This window comes from Malaclemys terrapin, chromosome 4, assembly GCF_027887155.1.
Source record: "Malaclemys terrapin pileata isolate rMalTer1 chromosome 4, rMalTer1.hap1, whole genome shotgun sequence".
Lineage (NCBI taxonomy): Eukaryota > Metazoa > Chordata > Testudines > Emydidae > Malaclemys > Malaclemys terrapin.
The window spans coordinates 3973350-3995526 of NC_071508.1; the positions used below are offsets into that span (position 1 = coordinate 3973350).

The 22177-nt window shown below is 57.0% G+C and overlaps 1 protein-coding gene across 1 annotated transcript; it reads left to right on the plus strand.

Annotated features, from left to right (window-relative positions):
* The first annotated feature begins 754 nt into the window (after positions 1 to 754).
* On the plus strand, positions 755 to 21367 carry LOC128836852 (integrin alpha-X-like). Its single transcript, XM_054027518.1, has 30 exons — positions 755 to 894; positions 3453 to 3567; positions 3708 to 3811; positions 4232 to 4296; positions 5896 to 6010; positions 6445 to 6575; positions 6834 to 6979; positions 7368 to 7521; positions 9609 to 9759; positions 10135 to 10208; positions 10548 to 10677; positions 10839 to 10987; positions 11915 to 12055; positions 12363 to 12569; positions 12760 to 12890; positions 13183 to 13340; positions 13762 to 13916; positions 14063 to 14194; positions 15552 to 15625; positions 15801 to 15942; positions 16927 to 17040; positions 18391 to 18470; positions 18616 to 18699; positions 18947 to 19025; positions 19266 to 19373; positions 19606 to 19689; positions 19863 to 19976; positions 20198 to 20290; positions 20543 to 20653; positions 20850 to 21367. The coding sequence occupies exons 1-30, from the start codon at positions 858 to 860 to the stop codon at positions 20949 to 20951; spliced, it is 3480 nt and encodes a 1159-aa protein (XP_053883493.1). The 5' UTR covers positions 755 to 857; the 3' UTR covers positions 20952 to 21367.
* Positions 21368 to 22177: the final 810 nt, after the last annotated feature.

Here is a 22177-nt window from a genome sequence, read left to right on the forward strand (position 1 = left end):
GACCAAGTACTGTTTTTGCCCCAGATCCCCCAAGTAGCCCTCTCAAGGATTGAACTTACAACCCAGGGTTTAGCAGGCAAATACTCAAACCACTGAGCTATCCCTCCCCTGATACTTATAGATCAGGATACCATGAGAGAGGAAGAGGCCGAGGTAGAAGACAAAACACCCCACCCCAAAGAGGTAGAGGTGGAATAATCAAAATGAGCCCCAGAAGGGAACACAGGTTGGTTGTAACTCTGAACAAAACGTTATGGTTGTTCTTTCAAACATTTACAACTGAACACTGACTTAATACAGCTTCGAACCTTTACTATGCCAAAGTAAAATGCTGCTTTTAACCATCTTAAATTAAATGAAACAAGCACAGAAACAGTTTCCTTACCTTGTCAAATCTTTTTTGAAACTCTCCCTTTATTTTTGAGTAGTTTGCATTTAACACTGTACTGTAGTGGTTTTTTTGTTGGTTTTTTTTTTTGGTCTCTGCTGCCTGATGGCACTTCCGGTGCCAAACTGATGTATCGATAACTTGTCAGTTTGTATCTCTGGTGTTGGTAATGCCGAGGTTCTACCGTATGTCCACCTATGTCAGTGCAGCTGTTGATGTGTCTGTCTGTCCATCTGTCTAATTCAGTTTAGTTTTCTTCCCTTCTTTCTGTGACTTCTCCCTGCATCTCCCCTGAGTCCAGTCCAGTCCCCTCCCCAGGGCTGGTCTCACCCTCCCTTCACATGACACTGATTGCACTTCTCTTTACTCTGGCACTCCGCTGCTTACGCTGCAGGCGGTGCCTTCAAATCTCACACCTCCTGGCACAGGCTTCCTGCACCCTTCGCTGCCTTCCTTCACCCAGCCCAGGATGGACCCCCTGCCTCTGCTCATCTACCTGTGCACAGGTAAGTACTGGCCAGCAGGATGGGGTAAAGCTGAAGTCCCCCATGCAAGATGCCCGGTGTGTACATCTCCAGCAGGGGGATGGAAGCAGCTGGACTGTCAGGACACCTTGGTTCTGCCCCTGGCTCTGAGAGAAGAGTGGGGTCTGGTGGGTAAGAGCAGGGAGGGGCTGGGAGTCAGGACTCCTGGGTTCTTTCCTTAGGCCTGAGCGGAGGGTGCAGGCAGAGCAGGTGTTCCTCCCCCACCGAGCCTCAGCCCTTCTAGCTGGTTTGGGTGGGTAGCTTTGCCCAGGACCCCCAGCAGTGGGGTCAGAGCACTTCCCGAGAGACCCCATCTGCCCAACTGCTCTGGTGCAGGCTGTGCAGAGATGCTGATCTCACCCAGCAATTTCCAGGAGTGGCTGGAGGGGATATCCAGGGGGACCCATCAGGGATCTGTAGGGGGTCTGGCTTGGGGGATTTGGGTGGGGAAAAGGGTAACAGGGTTAGTTGGGGGTGGATTGGCACTGACTTAGGTTAACAGACCTCTCACACTGAACTCCTGTCTCCCAGCCCCACCTGCTCCAACCCACCAGAGCCCACTCTCCTCCCAGGGCTGGGGCGAGAACCCAGGAGTCCTGATTCCCAACCCCACTGGCTCACACCCACCAGACCCCACACTCCCTTTAGAAAGGAGTGTCTCTCTCCAAGTTTCCCAATTTGAGTTCTCTAATACAGACAATGGTCCTGACTCTCCCATCCCCCACCTCTCTAGACTTTTGGTCAGAGACGCATTTGTCCAAGTCACTTCCCCCCCCCCGTCCCAACACACCCCACGCAACTCTCTTGGGCCACTCACTTCCTCAGAGCGGTGGTGTCATCACAGCTGTGCTTTCTAGGGTGGAGGAAAGTAATTGTAACTTACCCCCTGCACTTGCCTGGGGATAGAACCCAGGAGTCCTGATTCCCAGCCCCACCCCCGCTCTAACCAGCGGACCTCTCTCCCCTCCCAGAGCTGGGGATAGAATCCAAGAGCCTAGCACCACCTCCCCTGGTTCCCCTTCCCCAGCCTCTGCAGCGTCTGACTGGTGCCCCTCCCAAGTGGGTTGCACCAGCGGACGAGTTGTTTACAATTGCTTTGCAGAGCCATGTAGGCATGGGGGAGCCACTCTGGTACCAGCAGAGTCAGGACTAGGCAGAAGACGGAACAATTGCTTAGAGCTCCGAGCAGCTCAAGGGGGCCTAGGGTGACCAGATGTCTGGATTTTATAGGGACAGTCCTGATTTTGGGGTCTTGTTTTTATATAGGATCCTATTACCCCCCACCCCCGTCCCGATTTTTCACACTTGCTGTCTGGTCATCCTCAGGGGGCCCCCTATTTTGTTTTTTAGCATGTGTTTGTATGTGGGGGGAAATATGCCTGCTGAGGGCCCCGCCTGGAGACAGAGCAGCTTGGGACACTCCCTGTGAGCACACACACACCACACCACACACACTTCCTTCCTCTGGAAAGTCTTGCCAACCCACCACCCGGACTCCTGGGTTCTACCTCCAGCGATAGGAAAACAGTGGGGGCTAGTGAAGGAGAGTGGGAGGGGGGTGGGGTGGGCGTCAGGACTCCTGGGTTCTTCCCCTGGCTCTGGGAGGGGAGGGGGGTTTTGTGGGTTGTCATGGTTACTTACCAGAAGGCCTCACACTTTGGCCGAGCTCACTGAACTTTCTGGGGGCTCCTCATATTTTCCCAGCCCCCTCTCTTGTGGGACCCCCCTGAAGCCCTCCACCCCCTGCCAGGGGCTCTGTATGCCCATTATTCCCTTTCTCCCCTGTGTTCACCAATCCCACATGATCTCTTTCCCACTCCCCTTCCCCCATACAAGAGGACCCCAATCTCCCCCACCTGCCAAGGGTTCTGGGGGCTCCATTTCCCCATCTCCACCCCCATGCCAGGATCAAGTGTGAATCCCCTTTGCCCCCTTCTCCCCCTCCCCCCCATGCCGCCTTCTCTCTTACCATTCTTGGTTGATCGGTTGTTCAGGGTGTCACATGCGATGCCGGGATGAGGGATGGCGGAAGGTGTTCTAGACTGAGCTGTCTGAAGCTGCAGGCTCTGCTAACCAGATGCCAGGGGGTCTGTGTGTCCCCCATTTCCCTCCTTCCAGTTTTCTGGTTTTCCCCAAACCCACAGGGCTCTGCCCCCTTGAGACCTGAAACATTCCCTGAAATTTTGAACGTGATCAGATGTGACGTTCAAAGCGCATCATGCCGCAGACAGACACACAGATACCCGGACTCCAATTCTACGTATTCCTTTAGGGCTCAGCCAGGGACCAGCACCCCACTGTGCTAGGGGCTGTACAAACACAGAGCAAAGAGATGTTAGAGCAGGGTGCGGGGGAGGGGCTCGGAGTCAGGACTCCTGGGTTCCATCCACTAATCTGGGAGGTGAGTGGGCTTTGGTGGGTTGGAGCAGAGGAGGCTGGGAGCCAGTCCCACAGTCTGGAGGGGCTGGTGCCTAAGGCCCCACCACTGGCCCCACTCTGCATAGGGGAAGCTCTAATGGATGAGTGTTTAACCCCTGCAGTGCTGGCACCAAGCCGTGGATTCAGCGTGGACGTGGAGGTACCCATCACCTTCAAGGAGGCAGCAGTGGGGTTTGGGCAGAGCGTGGTGCAGTTCGGGAGTGCCGGAGCCGGGGGGTAAGGGCCAAACATGGGCTCAAGGCCCTACATGACTTCTGCCCACCCCTGAGGGGCCTGTCTGTCTGGGCTGCCCTGCCTGACCCCCCCCCAGGGATGATGGGGCGCCCCTGAGCCCCTCTTTTCTCTCTCCCACACAGGCTGCTCGTCGGGGCCCCACTACAGACGGGAGAAGTGAATGAAACTGGCAAAGTCTACAAGTGCGACCCGGGCTCCAGACGCTGCCAGGAGATCCCCATTCAGAGTAGGATCACCCTCTGCTATGGGGTCCAGTGGGGCAGGCTGTGGGGGGAGGGGACTTGGAGCCAGGTCTCCTGGGTTCTATTCCAATTTCTGGGAGTGGAGTGGGGTCTAGTGGTTTAGAGAGGTGTTGTGGGGGGAGGCTCAGAATCAGAATTTGTTCTGTGTCGAACTCCGGGAAGGAAGTGGGGTCTAGTGGGTTAGAACAATGGGGGCTGGGAATCAGGACTCCTGGGTTCCATTTCCATTCAATTGCAGGGGTATGTACAATGACTTCCTCTCCTCTGCCACCTATCTGGGAAGGAGATTGAGTCAGAAGAGCCATGTGGGGGCGGGGGGTGGGGAATGACTCAGAGAAATGATGGGCTAAACATATCCAGCCACAAGATTTCTCAACCTGGTGCTGGCGTGTGTTTCCTCTCAGGGCCCCCGGATGCAGTGCACATGTCCCTCGGATTGTCTCTGGCTGCCCGAGGCTCCAATCTCCTGGTGGGTACCACATCCAGATGGGTTGGGGGGTTCTGGAGTGGCTTGTTTATACCAGGGTATCACCCAGAATTAAGTTCAGTCATTTGCCCAGAATTCCACAGACTGGTCCTCCCCGCAACAATGTTTGTGAGATAGATTGTCAGCATGGTGATGTCCTAGAGTGGGTGATAACCTGGTGACATCACAGCCACCTGAGCCCCTGGGGAGCTATCATCACAAAGGAAGATGTGACCGCGGGATGTGAACGCCTGTGCGCTGTCACAGGGAGGTTGATAACTGGGCGACATTTGGAGGGAGGATGGATTGATATTGCAGGAATGGGTGAGGTCACCACAGCTAGAGCAACTGTGTGGTGATGTCATGGTGGGGATGGTAAGTGGGGGAGGTCACCCTGACTGGAATTGTGCATTTTCAAAATATTATTTATTGGGTGTATTATGGTAGTGCCCAAGAGCCCCAGTCATGGACTAGGACCCCTTTGTCCTAGGTGCTGTACAAACACAGAACAACAACACGATCCAAGGGTGCTTACAAGCTAAGTTTAAGACGAGACAACAGATAGATACAAGCAGACAGATGGGAGGAGAACAAGGAAACAATGAGATGATATTGGTCGATGTGATCGGCAGTGGTCTCAGCACACCAGTGGCCTCGTTGTTAAGTTTTGTTGTAGGCCTCCCGGCAAAGGAGAGCTTGAAGGAGGGTTGTGCAGGAGACAAGGCAGTAGTTTTGTGGCCGTTTCCAGGGAGCTCGTCCCAAGTGTAAGGGGTGGCGCGAGAGACAGCACAAAGGGGCTGGTTGGAAAACATAACAACTGGGCAGTGGAGGCCAGCACGAGGGGCCAATCAGAGATGCGACTCGACAGCTCAACACAAACTGAGAGATGATAGGTCGGGGGGACAGAGGGGGAAGAGGCCGATAAGGGCCTAGAAAGGGAAGAGCAGCAGCTTGTGTTTGATGTGATAGAGAAGAGGGAGCCAGGGGAGGGCTGCAAACAGAGGGGTGACGTGGTCACAGCAACATTCTGATGGAGATGAATGGGGCATTGTTGCCATGGCAAGGGGTGACTGGCCTAGGACATTGTGTAAGGTGGTGGTAGCCAGGTGCCACTAGAATGACTTGCGATGGTGTTGTGAGGGCGACGGTAAGCAAGTGACATCACCACGACTACCATGACTGCGACGATGTTCTGGAGGAATGGGGGTGACCAGACAGTGCAATGAAATAGCAGGGAGGGTGGTAGACTGGTGACATCACCATGGTGACAATAACTGCACAATGACATCACAGGGAGGATAATGACAATGCACAGACATAACAGAGAGAGTGGCAACGCGCTGGGTGATGTTGACATGGCAACAGTGACTGCATGCTGCCATAGCAGGGAGCGTGGGAACCAGGTGATGTCCCCATGTCGCTCCCCTGTCTCATCTCTGGGAGTCCAAGTGCTGGGTCCTGGGGTCCTGTCTGCCCCAAGGGGGTCCCCTGCCCTGGCAGGGCCTTTCTTTGCATATCCATGTGGGGGAGCAGACCCTGGGCTCTCTGCTTCACCCCAGGGTTCTCATCACCTACTGACCCCGTCCCTCTCTCGTGCCCCAGGTGTGCGGCCCCACAGTGCATCGGGCCTGCGGGGAGAACATGTACATCAATGGCTACTGCTTCCTCCTGGACCAGAGACTCCAGCAGCTCCGGCGCATCCCGGACACCCTGGCAGGTGAGGGGCAGCCCCATAAGGAGGAACCAGCACTCAGGGGTCACGGGGAAGTGGAGGGGAGATGGGTCTAGCTGGGTCAATGGGTCTGATATGGGTTGGAATACCAGGCTAGGTGGGCTCATTGGTTTGATTCAGGATGTCAGTAGGAGCTGGAAGTCAGGACTCCTGCGTTCTGTCACAGCTCAGCGAGGCAGATGGGGTGTATTTTTTTCATCCCAGTGCATGTCATGCTCTTCACTCAGGACCCCTCAATGGCAGGGATGGGATGATATTGCAACAGAAGGGCCCATTGGTCTGATCCAGAGTTGCAGGGAGGGGGCAGGATACCAGGTTAGATGGATCCATTGGTCTGGTCTAGCTCTTTCTACTGGGTTTTCTCCATATTTGTGGAGTTGAGTCAGGAGTCGGACCTATTTCTTTCCTGTCCCTGTCAGAGTGCCCCAGACGTGCCACAGACATAGCGCTCCTCGTCGACGGCTCGGGCAGCATCGCACGTGAGGACTTTGGAAAGATGAAAACGTTTCTCTCTGAGATCATGAAGCGTTTCCAAAGTGCTGACGCGCAGGTAACGGGCAGAGGCTGAACCCTGACTACTTACCCTTCCCTTCGCAGTCAGTGCTGACCCCAATGCCCCAGTGCGGTGCTAGGGGGCGCTGTGCTGCAGGGAGCAGCACTAGATTTTGCATCCAAAACCAGGAAAAAATTCCTGCAGAACCAATTACATCCTGACCGCCTGCCCCAGCCCTTAACTGAGTCTGATTCCTGCTTTTCTTACCCTCCACCCCTGGGGTTGTTTTTCTCTCTTCTCTCCTGTCTCCTGCAGTTTGCCCTCATGCAGTACTCGCACAGATTTAGAGAGCATTTCGACTTCTTACAGTACAGAAAGAGTCGCGACCCCGATCGCCTCCTCAGGTCGGTCTGGCAGCTCATGGGAGCGACGCACACAGCCACTGCAATCCAGAAAGTGGTGTAGGTATTGCCCTCCTCCCCATGCTGATTCCACAGGTAATGGGCTGAAAGGACATACAAGCTAAGGGACAGGGACTCAGGACTCCTGGGTTCTATCCCCAGCGGTGGGAAGGGACTGGGGACTAGTAGGTTAGAGGGCGGGGAAGGGGGACTTGGAGACGGGACTCAAGAGTTCTTTTGACAGCTCTGACCCTCCGTTGCTCTGTGACTTTAAGCAAGTCACGTCCCCTCCCTGTGCCTCAGTTTCCCCATCAGTAAAGTGGGGATCCTGACACTGACCTCCTTTGTAAAGGACGTTGAGATCGGCAATGCCAAAGCAGTGGACAAGCACTAGGTATTGTTATGTATCAATAACCCTCCCATGCATTCCCCACCCCCCCTTTTCCAGCCGGGAGCTGTTCACCTCTGGGAAAGGAGCTCGGGATGATGCCACCAAGATTCTCATTGTGATCACAGATGGGGAGAAAACTGGAGACCCACTTTCTTATTTAGATGTCATACCTGAGGCTGAGAGAGCTGGGATCATCCGCTACGCCATCGGGGTGAGCTGCGACTGTGCGGAGAACTAATATCAATCTGAGCCCATGTCCAGGTTCCCATCAGATAAGGGAGAAGAACTGACCCCCTGGGTTGTAACTGGGTGAACATGTGACATTAGAGGAGAGCTGGAGCTCCTCTGTGGTTCAGGTTGAGCAGAGCTTTCAAGTTACAGGTCAGGTTTTCTGACTGCCCTAAGGTCCACGTGCTGACTCAGATTGTTTTTGAAATGTGTTATGCCTCATGGGGACTCAGGTTAGGATTAGGTCCAAATTTAGGGTCACTTGAACAAGGGGTTCCTGAGATACAGCCCCCCAGTTAAACAGCAAAATCACCAGTTCTCTTTTGCACACACCTGAATCCCAAAAGTGGCTTTGAACTTCCCCAAACTGATCTCTGTCACTTGATGTTTATCTCTGCTAATGCACAGCACCCACTGTCCCTCTGGGGAAGACGTATTCAACAGATTGTTAATCTTAGGTCTGGTCTACACTGGGGGGGAATCGATCTAAGATACGCAACTTCAGCTACGAGAATAGCGTAGCTGAAGTCGACGTATCTTAGATTGATTTAAAATTACTTACTTCGCATCCTCGCGGTGCGGGATCAACGGCCGCCGCTCCCCTGTCGACTCTGCTTCCGCCGCTTGCGGAGCTGGAGGTCCAGAGTCGACGGCAGAGTGATCGGGGATCGATTTATCGTGTCTACACTAGACGCGATAAATCGATCCCCGATAGATTGATTACTACCCACCGATCGAGCGGGTAGTGTAGACGTGGCATCGGACACTGGATGTCACATATCAAACTGCTGAGCCAAAGAGATAGAAATGAGCATCAAGATCTAGGGCTCTTTTGAAGCAAGAGGGTACTTATGTGGCTCAAGGTGACAGCGGGTTGCCATTCACCCTGAATTGGTCCCGTGCCCTGAGGGTTTGATCCCTGCTACTGGCTAATGTTCCTGTCATTCTGCACTGTTTCTTTTTGGATTTTTTTGCCCTGAGATCAAAATTTCCTGGTGAAGAGCCACATTTGAAAGTGCTCTAAAACCCACATGAATGCTCTGAATTTGCGTAAGAGGTGTTGTCAAGGGAATCAGCATTGATTAAACAGACGGCCAATGAAAGACAGTAAAGAAAAATGTAATTGTGTCTCCTGAACAATGGAACTGAGCGTGAACAATGGAAGCTGAGTTATTCCATTAACTTCCTTAGTGCAAAGTTAAGTTTTCCCAGTGTTGTTTCCTGCCCTTCCCGAATGTGGAGAGCGGCTGCACTTAGGCCTCTGAAATCCATGAAATACACAGTTAAGTCAAACACCCTCACAACCTTAACTCTGCCCTCTTTCAGCCATGCCCCAGCACACTAGGAACACGCACAGGCCCTTACAGATGCTACTGAGCGCTGGGCACAGAGCACATGAGCACTAGGGGGCCAGGCCCATCACCTTCCCTTTGCCAAAGCAAAACTCGGGTTTAGAGTCATAGATTCCCAGGCCAGGAGCGACTTTTGCGATGATCTAGTCTGAGCTCCCGTGTAGCACAGGCCATAGAACTGCTCCAAATAATCCATGCTGGAACCAGAGCAGATCTTTCAGAAAACCAGCCAGTCTTGAGATACGGAGGTGCCTGACGCCACTGCTGAACTGATTGCACACAACCCACCCAGACCAGCGCGGTGGTCCCAGCCCTTCACTCCTTGCCCTGAGGCATCCCCCAGAGACAGTGCAGCACTCACCTCTCACTACACCCTGGAGATTGAGTCATGCAGGGCCCCAGAGTGCTGACAATCACCATGGCAAGAAGCCCCCTGTGCCCCACTGCTGATACAACCGACACAACTCGGTGCTGAAATGAGGCAGGCTCCATAACTCCAGGCACGAGGGCCCCTCTCCTCACATCACAGTGACACTTGTGCCAACCTGCTCCAGCGGCCCCCCAACCCCCACTCACCAGAGCAGCACATGGCGCTGGCTGAGCCGTGCCTCTCGAGGGCCCAGCAGGGCTCAGGGCGGGCGGGTGTTGGTCCAGGGCTCTCGGCTGTGACTGATGCTGATGCCCGGGTCTCCCCTGTACCTCCCTCTACTCCGTGAAGGTCGGCGATGCCTTCTCCAGTGACACTGCCCAATGGGAGCTCCAGGAGATCGCCTCTCAGCCCAGCAACGAGCACGTCTTCCGGGTGGACAATTTCGACGCCCTCCAGGGCATCCAGAACCAGCTGCAGGAGAAGATCTTCGCCATCGAAGGTACCAGAGCCGGGGGAGGGGCCACACTGGCCCTAGGGCTCTAGAAATGGGTTTTCAAGGCCGAGATGGGACGGGGAGCAGCTGGGAATCCAGAGCTCAAATAGGCCCCAAATATTCTCTCTTTCCCCATCCAACATCTATCTACTGATCTATCTCCATATATCCCCCAAATGCCTTTCTCATCCGGGGGCCACCGGGCAGGGGACTGGCTGGCTCCAGGGGTTGAGGAATGGGATACGGGGCCTTCTCTCTAGGGGGCGCTGGATCCAATCCAGCCTCGAGGTGGGGAGAAGGGCTGGCTCAGGGAATGGGACACGGGGCCTTTACTGTCTATGATGGTCTTTCCCATGTCTGTCTGTCTGTCTCTGCCCCCAGGCACCCAGTCCCAGAGCGGCAGCTCCTTCCAACTGGAGATGTCTCAGGAAGGATTCAGCTCCCTGCTGTCCCCTGTGAGTGATGCCTGGCCCCCAGGGCGTCTCCCACGCTGCCGTGCGCTGGGGCCCTGACAGCGCTTTCAAGCTAAGAAGGAGCTGGTTGGCTTAGCGTTTGCAGGGGAGACATCCCTTTACTAGCCCAGAGTGCTGCGGGAGCAGTGCAGGGGGCACCCTCCCCTCCCACTCAGGGTGGGCACTAGGGGGCTCTATGTGCAGCGGGGGCCAGTAGGGGCCCAGTAAAGGATGCTCACTCCCATGGCCATCAGCACTGACCCCAGTGTCCCAGCACCATGCTAGGGGACGCTGTGCTGCAGATTCTGGCCTTGTCTAGTAAATACGTGCGTGTCGATTTAGGACGGGCCTGTGCTGGGAGCGGTGGGAGCTTATGACTGGTCCGGCGGGATATACCTGTACGGGAGCAGCGGGAAGCCGAGCTTCATCAATGTATCCAGAACCTCCACTGATATGAATGATGCTTACCTCGGTAAGAACAAACCCACCGAGCTTCCCTTACCTATTTAAACAGCCCTCCCCGCCCCGTCACACCCCAGAGGTGGCTGCATCTCAGTTCTGGGAAAGTTCTGTGCAGCACTGTTGTATGGCTGTTTCCCATCTCACCTCCCCACGTCCCTCTCTTCCTTTGAGGTTATTCGTCTCAGGTCATCACAGACAATGGGCAGAGCAGCTACGTGGTCGGGGCCCCTCGCTACCAACACGCCGGCAAAGTCGTCCTGTTCAGCCGAGATACCAAGGGCGGGGAATGGACACATAGATCGGAGGTGTTGGGAGAACAGGTATGGAGAGCATTACTGGTAATATGGAGTGTGGGTGTGAGAGAGAGGAGGCTGGAGGAAGCCTGTAAGATTTTGACATTGTGTAATATTTGTGTTTGGATCAGGGGCGGCCAAACTTTTTGGCCTGAGGGCCACATCGGGTTTTGGAAATTGTATGGAAGGCCGGTTAGGGGAGGGGGCCATGGCCCGGCCCCCACCCCCTATCCGCCCCCCGGGGACTCCTGACCCATCCAACCCCCCCTGTTCCCTGACGGTCCCCCGAGGACCCCTGCCCCATCCACCTCCCCCCGTTCCCTGTCCCCTGTGTGAAATGGGCAACTGGCTGCTTAGAGTAAGGCAGCCGTGCACATGCCCTGCCCTTGAGGCAGCAACATAAGGAAATTCTACTGCAAAAAATTTAGGCACCAAGTCAGATTAGGCACCTATAGGGGTTAGCAGCAGCCATGCAGAGGTTTTGTGGATCACAATGGCACCTAAGTCTGGGGGTTAGGCACATAAGCACCTTTGTGTATCTGGGCCAGACAGACTCAGGCAAGGAAAAAACGTTGCTAGTGATATTAACAGTGTCTGGAAAGGATCATACTATACTAACAAAGTGAATTTCTCTAAGCTCCAACTGCCTATACATTCCAGCTGAACAGAATTTATAACTGTGGCTCAGTCAGTGAATAAACTTTACTCGTGCTAGCACAACCTCTAAAAAGAATTGCACCACAACTAGCATTCAGCATCTCTCCAAGATCTAACTGCCTATATATTCAGGAACACTTCCAGCGATAGCGCCACCTGCTGTGCAGCAGGAGGGTGAGTCTAAGGATGGAATAAGTATTGGGACTGAATCCTTATCCCCATAGGGTGAGAAGGGTCCCAGTGGGAGAAGAAGGAGGAAGTGACTAAATTGAATGGGTTACTTATCTGCCTCTCCAGATCGGCTCATATTTTGGGGGTACACTGTGTGCTGTGGACCTCGACAGAGATGGGAACACAGACCTGGTTCTAATTGGAGCCCCCATGTTCTATACACCTCTGAATGGAGGACGGGTCTATAATTGCCTGATTAACTGGCCGGTAAGAAAGAGGATGGAGCCAGAGGGAAGATGGATGGCCTGGGGTTCTTCTTTGCCTGGACTGCCATGGGGTTGTGATGCTGGGACAATTAGCATGGCAGTAGCAGGCGCAGTGCCCCAGGGAGCAGGGTGGGGGGGATCAATAGGGGACGCTCTTCCCTGCCAGTCAGTGCTGGCCCCAATGCCCCAGAGTGGCAACAAGGGGCGCTGTGCTGCAGAGAGAGGGAAAGGGGGTCACTAGGGGGCATTCTCTGCTGACAGTCAGTGCTGATCCTTTTCCCATGTGTCTCTTTGAATGGGGCCTGCAGAAGATGACACTGATCTGCACCAAGACACTGCAAGGACAGACGGGGCAGGCGTTCGGGCGCTTTGGGGCCAGCATGTCCGAAATCGGGGACATCAGCGGGGACGGACAGACGGACGTGGTCATCGGGGCCCCCATGGAGAACAGCAATCGTGGGGCCTTGTACATCTTCCATGGGGGAAAGGGAGGCTTCAGTCCCCAGTACAGACAGGTGAGCCCAGCTCCTGCGTGGAGGGGTCACCACAGATCCTGAAAGACACATCATGGGGCCCCATGGTCCCCTAGTGCCTATTAGCCTGTAGCAGCTACTTTCCCATCCCTCACCCTCTGCTGCCCCCTAGTGCCTGTTATACAATACAGCCGCTCCTTTCCCACCCCTCACTGCTCTCTCTGCCCCACAGCGCATCGAGGGGTCACTGTTTCCCAGCAGGCTGCACTACTTTGGCCAGGCCGTCAGTGGCGGGACAGATCTGACGGGGGACGGACTCCCAGACATCACGGTGGGGGCACAAGGGCAGGTCCTGCTGCTGAGGTGAGTTACTCTCTGTCATTTCACTGCTCCACCTGGCAGTCGCAGACAGCGACAATACATGGGGGTTTGGGAGCATGTGTGTGTCACTGCTGCCCCCTGCTGGAGAATGGCACAATGACGGCTCTGCTGCTCCCTTCTCTGTCCTCCAGCATCTCCTCTAGCAGAGCTGCGTGTCCATAACCCATCTCCCTAGGGTGCTGTGAGCACATCCAGGCTGGGTGGGAGGCTCTGGAGGGGGCCTGGCCCCATTGCAGGGAGCAGCTGGGTGATGGTTCTGTTCCTCCCATGGCAGGTCCCGGCCAGTGCTCAGAGTCAGGGTCTCCATCAGCTTCCAGCCCCCAACCATCCCCACCTCGGCCTTCGACTGCCAGGAGCAGGAGCAGCTCAACACGGAGGCCAGCAGGGCAAATGTCTGCTTCACCGTCACTAAGAGCACCATGGACAGCCTAGGTCAGACCAAACCCACCCCCCGCTCCCCTGCATTCTGAGTCAGCCAGTTCCCTGCCCTGGGGTTGGGTTGGAACCAGCGCCCTCTGGGGGGAAAGGCCCCATGTCTCATTCCCCACCTCCATGAGCCAGCTAGTGCCCCATCCTGGAACTGGATTGGAGCCAGTGCCCCCTAGAGGGGGAAAAAACAGAATCCATTTCCACCTCTTGACCCAGCCAGTCCCTCTGCCCTATGGCTGGATTGGAGGTGGTGCCCCGTAGAGGGGAAAGCCTCGCATTCCATTCCCACCTCCTGAGCCAGCCAGTCCCAGCCCTGGGGCCAGATTAGAGCTGGTGCCCCCCTCGAGGGGAAAGGCCCCATGTTCTGTATCCCATTAATGATCCTGCTCTCACGTCTCTGACCCTCATTTCTCCTCTGTGGTAGGCAATGGGATCTCCAGCACCATCCATTACAGCCTGTCCCTGGACCCCGGGCGGACAAAGATCCGAGCCGCCTTCGACTCCACCGGCTCCGTCCTGAGCAGGGAGCTGCGGCTCGGCATTGAGAAGAAATGTGAGACGTATCAGATAAAGTTACCTGTGAGTGCTGGAGTCCTAACTCCTTCCCCTCCTGCTGTGTCTGCCCCTCCAACCATGCCCCTTGCTCCCAAATCACCCAGATAACAAACCTCTCTATAGACCCCACCTTTGCTCATGGGTCCCTACGTGTCTCTCTATCTCCCCAGCTCTGCCCTGAAGACACATTGACCCCCATCACCCTGCGCCTCAACTACACCCTGACGGGGGAGCCCATCGCTGCTGCCGGCCGCCTCAGACCCATCCTGAGTGAGGACTCTGCGCTGGTGTCTGCAGGCTCGGTAAGGCCTCCGGAGCCAGGCAGTGGTGACTGTCTGCAGAGGTTTTAGTGTGTGTGCTTTTGGTTACAGAGCCTGAGCAGACTGTATCAATGCTTGGTGTTAATGAGTGAGGTTGTGGTGTGGGTGAGTGTTTGAGGTTTTAGAGGTTGTGTTGTTGGTGACATTGTTGATTCAGACAGTGGTGATCTTGGTGAGGTTGTCGGCTGAGGTTGTAGTGATTGTGTTGGTAACATTGGTTTAAACTAGACTGTAGTGGTTGTGATGGCAGTGTGAGGTGAGGTTATAGTGGTTTTGTTGTTGTTGACATTGCTGGTTCAGACTATACTGATCTTGGTGACTGTGTGAGGCAGGGTTGTAGTGGCTGTGTTGTTGATGCTGATGTTGGTACAGAATATATTTGTGGTGGTGGCAGGAGCGGCGCCAGGGTTTTTGGCGCCCTAGGTGGGGGTCCTTCCACGCTCCTGGTCATCGTTGGCAATTCTGAGGTGGGTCCTGGAGCGAGTCAAGGACCCGCCACAGAATTGCCGCCAAAGACCCTGAGCGCGGAAGGACCCCCTGCTGCCGAATTGCCGTCAAGGGTGGCAAAATGTCACCCCCCCAAATCCTGGCGTCCTAGGCGACCGCCTATGTTGCTTAAATGGAAGCTCCGGACCTGGGTGGTGGGGAGATTGTAGTGATGTTGGTGAGTGTTGATTGAGGATGTTGTGGCTGTGTTGTAAGTTACACTGTTAGGAGTGTACTGGTAGGTGGTTGCAGTTTAGACTGTAATGTTGGCGGAAGTGTAGTCTTAAGTAGAGTGGGTGAGTTATTGTGACAATGTTGGTTCAGATTGTGTTGATGCTAATTGTGGTTGTGGTTGAGACTATAGAGGTGTTGCTGACAACAATGGTTGTGATTGCAGTGTCCACATTGTTGGTAACAGTGTTGTTTCAGACTACATTTTTAGTGGTGGTTGATGAGATTGTAACAGTGTTGGTTACCGTGTTGGCTAAGATGGTAGTGGTTATGATGCTGGTAACAGTGTTGGTTAACACTTTATTGGCTGTTGTGGTGATGACAGAATTGGTCGTATGGTTCAGTGTTAGCAGAGGTTGGTGCAGCTACGTTGCTGGTGACACTGTCAAATCAGTATTGGGGCTGGTGGTGGTTGAGGCTGAGAATGCAGTGGTGCCAAGGACAGTGTTGGGGGTGGTTATTGCGGGTGTGTTCATGGTGACGGTGTTAGTTCAGACTGTACGGGTAGTGGTGGTAACAATTAAGGTGGTAGGGTGAGTGATAATGTTGACTGAGTTTCGCTCCAATTCCCTCTCACCCATCCTGCTCTCTGATTCCCCCCCCCCCCCGGATCTCTCCCTAGCTCCCGTTTGAGAAGGACTGCGGCAGTGACAAAGTCTGCACTGATGAACTACAAATTTCCTTCAATTTCTCAGGGTAAGTCACCCCCGCTGCCTCCTCCCCCACACTCCATGGTGGGGCCCGTTTACTCCATGAGGCCTCATATCATGCCATATTTTCATATGGCTTCTGAGTGCGCACCATTATAGGAAGGTCACAGAGCTGTCAGGGCACTGCTTTGAGGAAGCTCACCCCTTTCTCTCCCTCTTAGCTTGAGCACCCTGGTGGTGGGGGTCACCCCCGAACTCACCACCACCGTCTCCATCCAGAACCGTGGGGAGAATTCCTACAGCACCACGGTGCAGTTCTTCTACCCGGCCGCGCTGTCCTACCGCCGGGTCCTGCTGCTCCAGGTACCACCCAGTCCCTCCAGGCACTGCAGACATGGGGGGCAGGACACAGGGGATGGATGTGAGAGATCAGCTGGTGCAGGGAGCGGGCAGGGGGCTGGGCAGGGGGCGCTGTGCTGCAGGGAGCGGGCGGGGGGCTCGGCAGGGGGCGCTGTGCTGCAGGGAGCGGGCAGGGGGCGGGCAGGGGGCGCTGTGCTGCAGGGAGTGGGCGGGGGCTCAGCAGGGGGCGCTGTGCTGTAGGGAGCGGGCGGGGGGCTCGGCAGAGGGCGCTGTGCTGCAGGGAGTGGGCGGGGGGCTCGGCAGGGGGCGCTGTGCTACAGGGAGTGGGCGGGGGGCTCGGCAGGGGGCGCTGTGCTGCAGGGGGGCGGGGGGCTGAGCAGGGGGCGCTGTGCTGCAAGGAGCGGGCGGGGGGCTCGGCAGGGGGCGCTGTGCTGCAGGGAGCGGGCGGGGGGCTCGGCAGGGGGCGCTGTGCTGTAGGGAGCGGGCGGGGGGCTCGGCAGGGGGCGCTGTGCTGCAGGGAGCGGGCAGGTGGCTCAGCAGGGGGCGCTGTGCTGCAGGGGGACAGGCGGGGGCTCGGCAGGGGGCGCTGTGCTGCAGGGAGCAGGGGAGTGGCTCAGCAGGGGGCGCTGTGCTGCAGGGAGCGGGCGGGGGGCTCAGCAGGGGGCACTGTGCTGCAGGGAGCGGGCGGGGGGCTCAGCAGGGGGCGCTATGCTGCAGGGGGCGGGCGGGGGGCTCGGCAGGGGGCGCTGTGCTGCAGGGAGCGGGCGGGGGGCTCAGCAGGGGGCGCTGTGCTGCAGGGAGCGGGCAGGGGGCTCAGCAGGGGGCGCTGTGCTGCAGGGGGCGGGCGGGGGGCTCGGCAGGGGGCTCTGTGCTGCAGGGAGCGGGCGGGGGGCTCGGCAGGGGGCTCTGTGCTGCAGGGAGCGGGCAGCGGGCTCAGCAGGGGGCACTGTGGGCTGCATCTCTCACTGGCTGGTCTCCCATGTTCAGTCTAACAGGAGGGCCATGGCCGTTAGGTGCAGCTCGGCCGTGGGCTCCAAGGAGCAGACTCAAAGGAACAGCACCTGCCACATCAACCACCCCATCTTCTGGAGCGGGGCCGAGGTAGGGACGGGCCCTGGCCTGTGAACTCCCCAGGGGTGAGCCCAGCTGGGGGCAGAGAGGGGCAGTTCCCTGGGGTCAGCCCAGCCCATGACAAGAGATGTGCTGGGGAAAGCGCCCGGAGAGCCCGGCGAGTCAGTGCAAACAGAGCCCTGAGGTCAGTCCGGGGCTGGGGTCAGGCCCTGCCAGGGCTGAAAACCAAGGGCCAGGCTTGGGGGGCTGGAAATCAGGCCTCACTGGGGGAGAAAATAACAAGTGGAGGGGCTGTTCCCTCCCCCCTTTGGGGTCCTTAAAAGAAGCGACTCGGGAGTGAGGGGGAGAGGGGGGGTGACCGTGGCTCAGTAAAAGACAAGGGAAAGGGAAGGAGCCAGCGTCATTGTCATGGCTTCCCCCACACCCGTCCCCTCGGACCCAGCGTGACACCATTGGGCCTTCGTCATCCTGATCCTGAGAGGTGCCCTGACCCGACCGTGCCAGGGCCAGGGAGACAGACCCACCTGCCCCTGCCCCCAGTGAGATCCAGACACCACCTGGGACGGGAGACTTTGTCTCCCCACCCCTGTCCCATGGGCCCCTTCCCTTCCCCGCCGTATTTCTTCTCTTCCCGCACCCCTCTGTCTAAGGAGCGTCTGGCTGAGCCGGCCAAGCCTGTGCGTTGTGCTCGCTGCTGTGAGCCTGCACCCAGGACGGCGGCTAAATCCAGCGTCTGCGCCAGCCCGAGGCTGGTACCGCTTGCCAGCTCTCGACGCGGCTGATCCGGGGTCTCTGTGGCGGGGGGGCTGCCAACGAGAGGCAGCAGCCGCGGCAGAAGCTGCATTTTCTCTCTGTGCTGCTCTTTGCTCTCCCCACTTGTGCCTTTGCCGGGTTGTGCCCTGGGAACCGGGCCTGGGCTTTAACCACAGCGCCCAGGCTGGCTCCAGCCCCTCCACTAACCTCCTCTCCTCCCCCAGCGGCCACGTATTGCGTCCAGAGACGGTCAGACAGTGGGGGGAGGATAAAACGCTCTCTCCAGCGATAGGCACAGGGGGGAGGGGGGAGGATAAAAGCCTCATTGAACATGTTACATTGCAAAGGCCTTAGCTGATTTCTTCTGTGTTTGTAATAAAAGGATGGTGAATGGGGTGTTGCCACGGCACGAAGCCGGCTGAAGTCTCTGGATACCAAACCCCAAACCGGACTAATGCTGTTTAACGTTGGGCAGGGACAGGGTCATGTTAACACCTTTGCTTCTCTGGGCCCATTTATTCCATCTAAGTTCATACAACAGTCCCTATGATCCCCTGTGCCTGCCCCACCCCCGCAGTCTCTGGCAGTTCCCCAGGCCCTGACTTTCACCCCCCCTGTGTTTTCCAGGCCGTCTTCGTCGCCACCTTCGACGTGTCCTCTGAGGCTGACCTGGGGGACAGGCTGCAGATGACGGCCAAGGCCAGCAGGTGAAGGGGGCTGTGCAGGGCCAGGGGGTGGAGTAGGGACTGTGCACGGAGCAGGACAGGGCAGTGGCCTATAGTGCAGTCTCCCTGCACAGTTATCTGCCTGTGTCTCCTCACATCTCTCTCCTTTGCCCTCCCCTCCCTGCAGTGACAATGGCGTCCCCACCACCGAGCGCATGATTCACCGGGCGGAGCTGCCAGTCAAGTACGGCATCTTCATCATCCTCACCAGGTAGGTCAGTGTGGAGACAGCTGGGAGAGCGCCCCCTGCTGGGCCCCCTGTTCCCTGCAGCACAGCACCCCCTAGTGCCGCACAGGGTCATAGGTGCCAGCACTGATTGCAAGGTGAGAGCGTCCCCTACTGAGCCCTTCCCTGTAGCACAACGCCCCCTTCTGGACATGACACCCCACCACCACTCTTCAGCCCCATCTATCACACTCCCGCCTCTCTCGTTCCTTCCATCCTTTTCTTCCCCCAGTCTCGAGGAGTCGACCAAGTACGTCAACTTCTCCTCCAAGGAGGAAGGGACAAGTGTGCCAGTGACACATCGGTACGAGGTGAGGCTGGCGACAGAGTGTGAGGGGGGAGATGGGGAAAGAGGGAGGGAGTGGAACTGGTTGAATGGGATCAAGTGGATTAAAGCATGGAAGGGTGGCGGTGGGCAAGGAGCCAGGACTCCTGGGTTCTATCCCCAGCTCTGGCAGGGCAGTGGGGTCTGAGGGTCAGAGCAGGGGCTGGAGATCAGAGCTCCTGGGTTCTCTTCCTGCAGTGCCCTATGGCGAGTCTGTTTCTTTCAGGTCAAGAACCTGCGGCAGCGAAGCGTCCCCATCTCAGTCACGTTCCAGTTCCCCGTGGAGCTGAGCGGGGTCCGGGTGTGGGACGCCTCTGAGGTCGTCCCCTCCAAGGTACCTGCCTCTCCCTGTGTGTGTGTGTGAGATGGGCCCAGTGACATCTGCTGTGCCCTACAGCGCCCCCTGCTGGGACAGGCTGTTTAAAGGGGAAACACACCATGTCTCCACCCCCTAAACCAGCCAGTCACCTGTCCTAGGGCCGGATTAGAGCCGGTGCTCCCTAGAGGGGAAAGGCCCCATGTCCCTTTCCCACCCCCATTAACACCGTGTGTCTCTCCCTCCCCAGCCCCAGCTGGCTCAGTGCGCCAGTGAGGCTGAAACGCCCGGTTCAAAGGACTTTGTGAAGCAGATGAGCGAGCGCCCCCTGCTGGTGAGTACAGGCTGGCATGGATCCAGCAGCCCCTTCTCCTCCGCACTAACAGACAGCAAGTGGGGGGCTAGGCTGGGAGAGGGACCCCTGCTATAGACAGACCCAGACCCTCATGGCCATGCTGAGCCCCTGCATCCCCCCTTCCTCACCCGGCGATATCCTTCCACCCTTAGGTCTGCTCCGTGGCCACCTGTAAGAAGATCCGGTGCAAAATCGCCTCCCTGGAAATGCAGCAGCCGCTGGAGTTCACGATCAAAGGGAACGTCAGCTTCCAGTGGGTCTCCCAGGTACGAGAGCTGCCTCTGCCTACCAGCACCAGATGAGGGATATCCCTGCCCCCTGTGTGAACAACTCCTATTCCCCTCCCCAGATGTGGCTGCATCTCAGTGCCGGGCAAGGGATTGTCCTTGTGTGAACAGCCTGTAAATTTCTCTGGGTCCCTCTGGGCTGACGCTCTGGGCTGGTTTGTATCATTTCCAGTCAGGGACGGTGAATTTCTCTGTTCTAGACTCAGCAGCAGAAAGTGAGTCTGGTGAGTGAGGCCCGGATTGAATACGAGGAGAAGAAATACACCCAGAAGGAGGGATTCGTCCAGCGCCAGGTACCAGAGTGACTGCACCCGGGATAGAGAGAGCATCGGCTAGTGGTTAGAGCTGGGAGCCAGGACACCTGGGTCCTGTCTCTGCTCTGCAGGGAGAGTGGGGTCCAGTGGGTTAGAAGAGGGAGGGTGGATGGTGTCAGGACTCCTGCGTTCTCTCCCTGGCTATGGTGGGGAGTGAGACCGAGTTGATACAATGGGGGTGGCGGGGTGCTAGGACTCCTGGGTCCCCATCTCACGGCTCCTCTCCCCCAGGTGCAGACAGTGGTGGAGCGCTCCGAGGTCTATAACTACCTGCCCATTATCGTGGGCAGCAGCGTGGGGGGCCTGGTCCTGCTGGCTCTCATCACCGCAGCCCTCTACAAGGTGAGTGGGGCAGGGCTTGGACCCCTCCCCCACTGCCCATCACCCTGGGGGTGGGGCCTGTGGCTCTCCCAGCTGGTGGGGGAGGGGAGAGGGTATTTACTTTGGGGGCTCCCAGACTCCATCCCCCCACCAGGCGTGAGTCCATCTACTTCTGTCCGGCTGGCTCACACCATCTCTCCCCTCTTTTTCCTTCCAGTTCGGCTTCTTCAAGCGCCAGTACAAGCAGAGGTTGGAGGGTGATGGGGCCGAGCCAGCCCAGAGCGATGCCTCCGCTCCCCCCGACGCCCCCAAACAATAGCCCCGCCTACATCCCCTCCCCTGGGCTGCTTCAGATCCACACACCAACGTGACACGCTGGACTTAGAACATCTCTTCAGAGCCTCCATGGGGGGCTGGGAGCCAGGACTCCTGGGTTCTCTCCCAGCAGTGGGAGGAGAGTGGGGTCTAGTGCATTAGAGCAGGAGGGGCTGAGTCTCTCTCCACCTCAGTTTCCCCACTTGTAATGTGGGGATAATTATCCTGCCATTTTCTATTTATACTGGGAGCTGTTTGGCGCATGGCTTGACTCTCACTGTGAAGATGGCACTCCCAGAGTAAAGGGGCTGCCTTGATCTCAGCTGGGCTCTGTGGGGCACCAGGGTCCCTGTCTAAGTCAGGGCCTCGCGGTGCTACAGGGTAACGTCTAATAAAGCCAAGCTCTCGGAGTCATTCGCCTGCCTTGCCTGAGGTCTCAGGTCGTTTCAAACCGTCCCCAAATACAGCGGGTGCGTTTGTGGGCGGGAAAGGGGGATGTGGTGCGGTTCCGGCCCAGGCTTCCAGGCCACGCGAGGGGATGAAATCACTTGCACAACTTATTGTCACTGGGTGCTCTGCTTGCCGATCGACGGCGCCTCCTCCTGGCCACTCTGGGGATTACCTCTGCCCGGCTGACGCCCCTTCCAGTGGTTGCATCCTGTTACTCTCTGGCACTCTCAGCCCGCACCGCCTCTCTCTCTGGCTGCTACCTCTTCATGACTTGCCCCTCCGGCCAGCTCACTAAGCGGGTTCCTCTGCCGGGGTAGGATAACTTTCCAAATCTCTCCAGAGAAACCACACTCACCTGTCGTCACACCCGCTGCCCTGACCCTGTCCCTCCTGCCATGACCCAGATAGCCTGCTAGCTGGCTGCCCCTGGCAGTACCCCCAGCAGGGGAACCCAGACCTGCCCTCTTCTCTCAGTTCCACCCCAGGGCCCTTTACCAAGCAGTCAAGGTCTTCATCTTCCCTAACCTCACTGCTCTCACCCCAGGACCACTTTCTACCTTGCTTCCCCTCATCCCAGTCACACTCCTCTCTCCTAGGTCTCATGGATTCCTACCCCTCCTTTCCTCTCCCTTCCCTGCCACGCCTCACCCTGCAGCTCTCTCTCTGGTACCAGTCTCTTGGCTTGATGTAAATCCTGCCCGGTCCCTCACAAATGAGCTTGCATCCAATTAGCATCCCCCTCAAAGCCTAAATCTGTCCCCTGTTTGCCACTTAATTGGG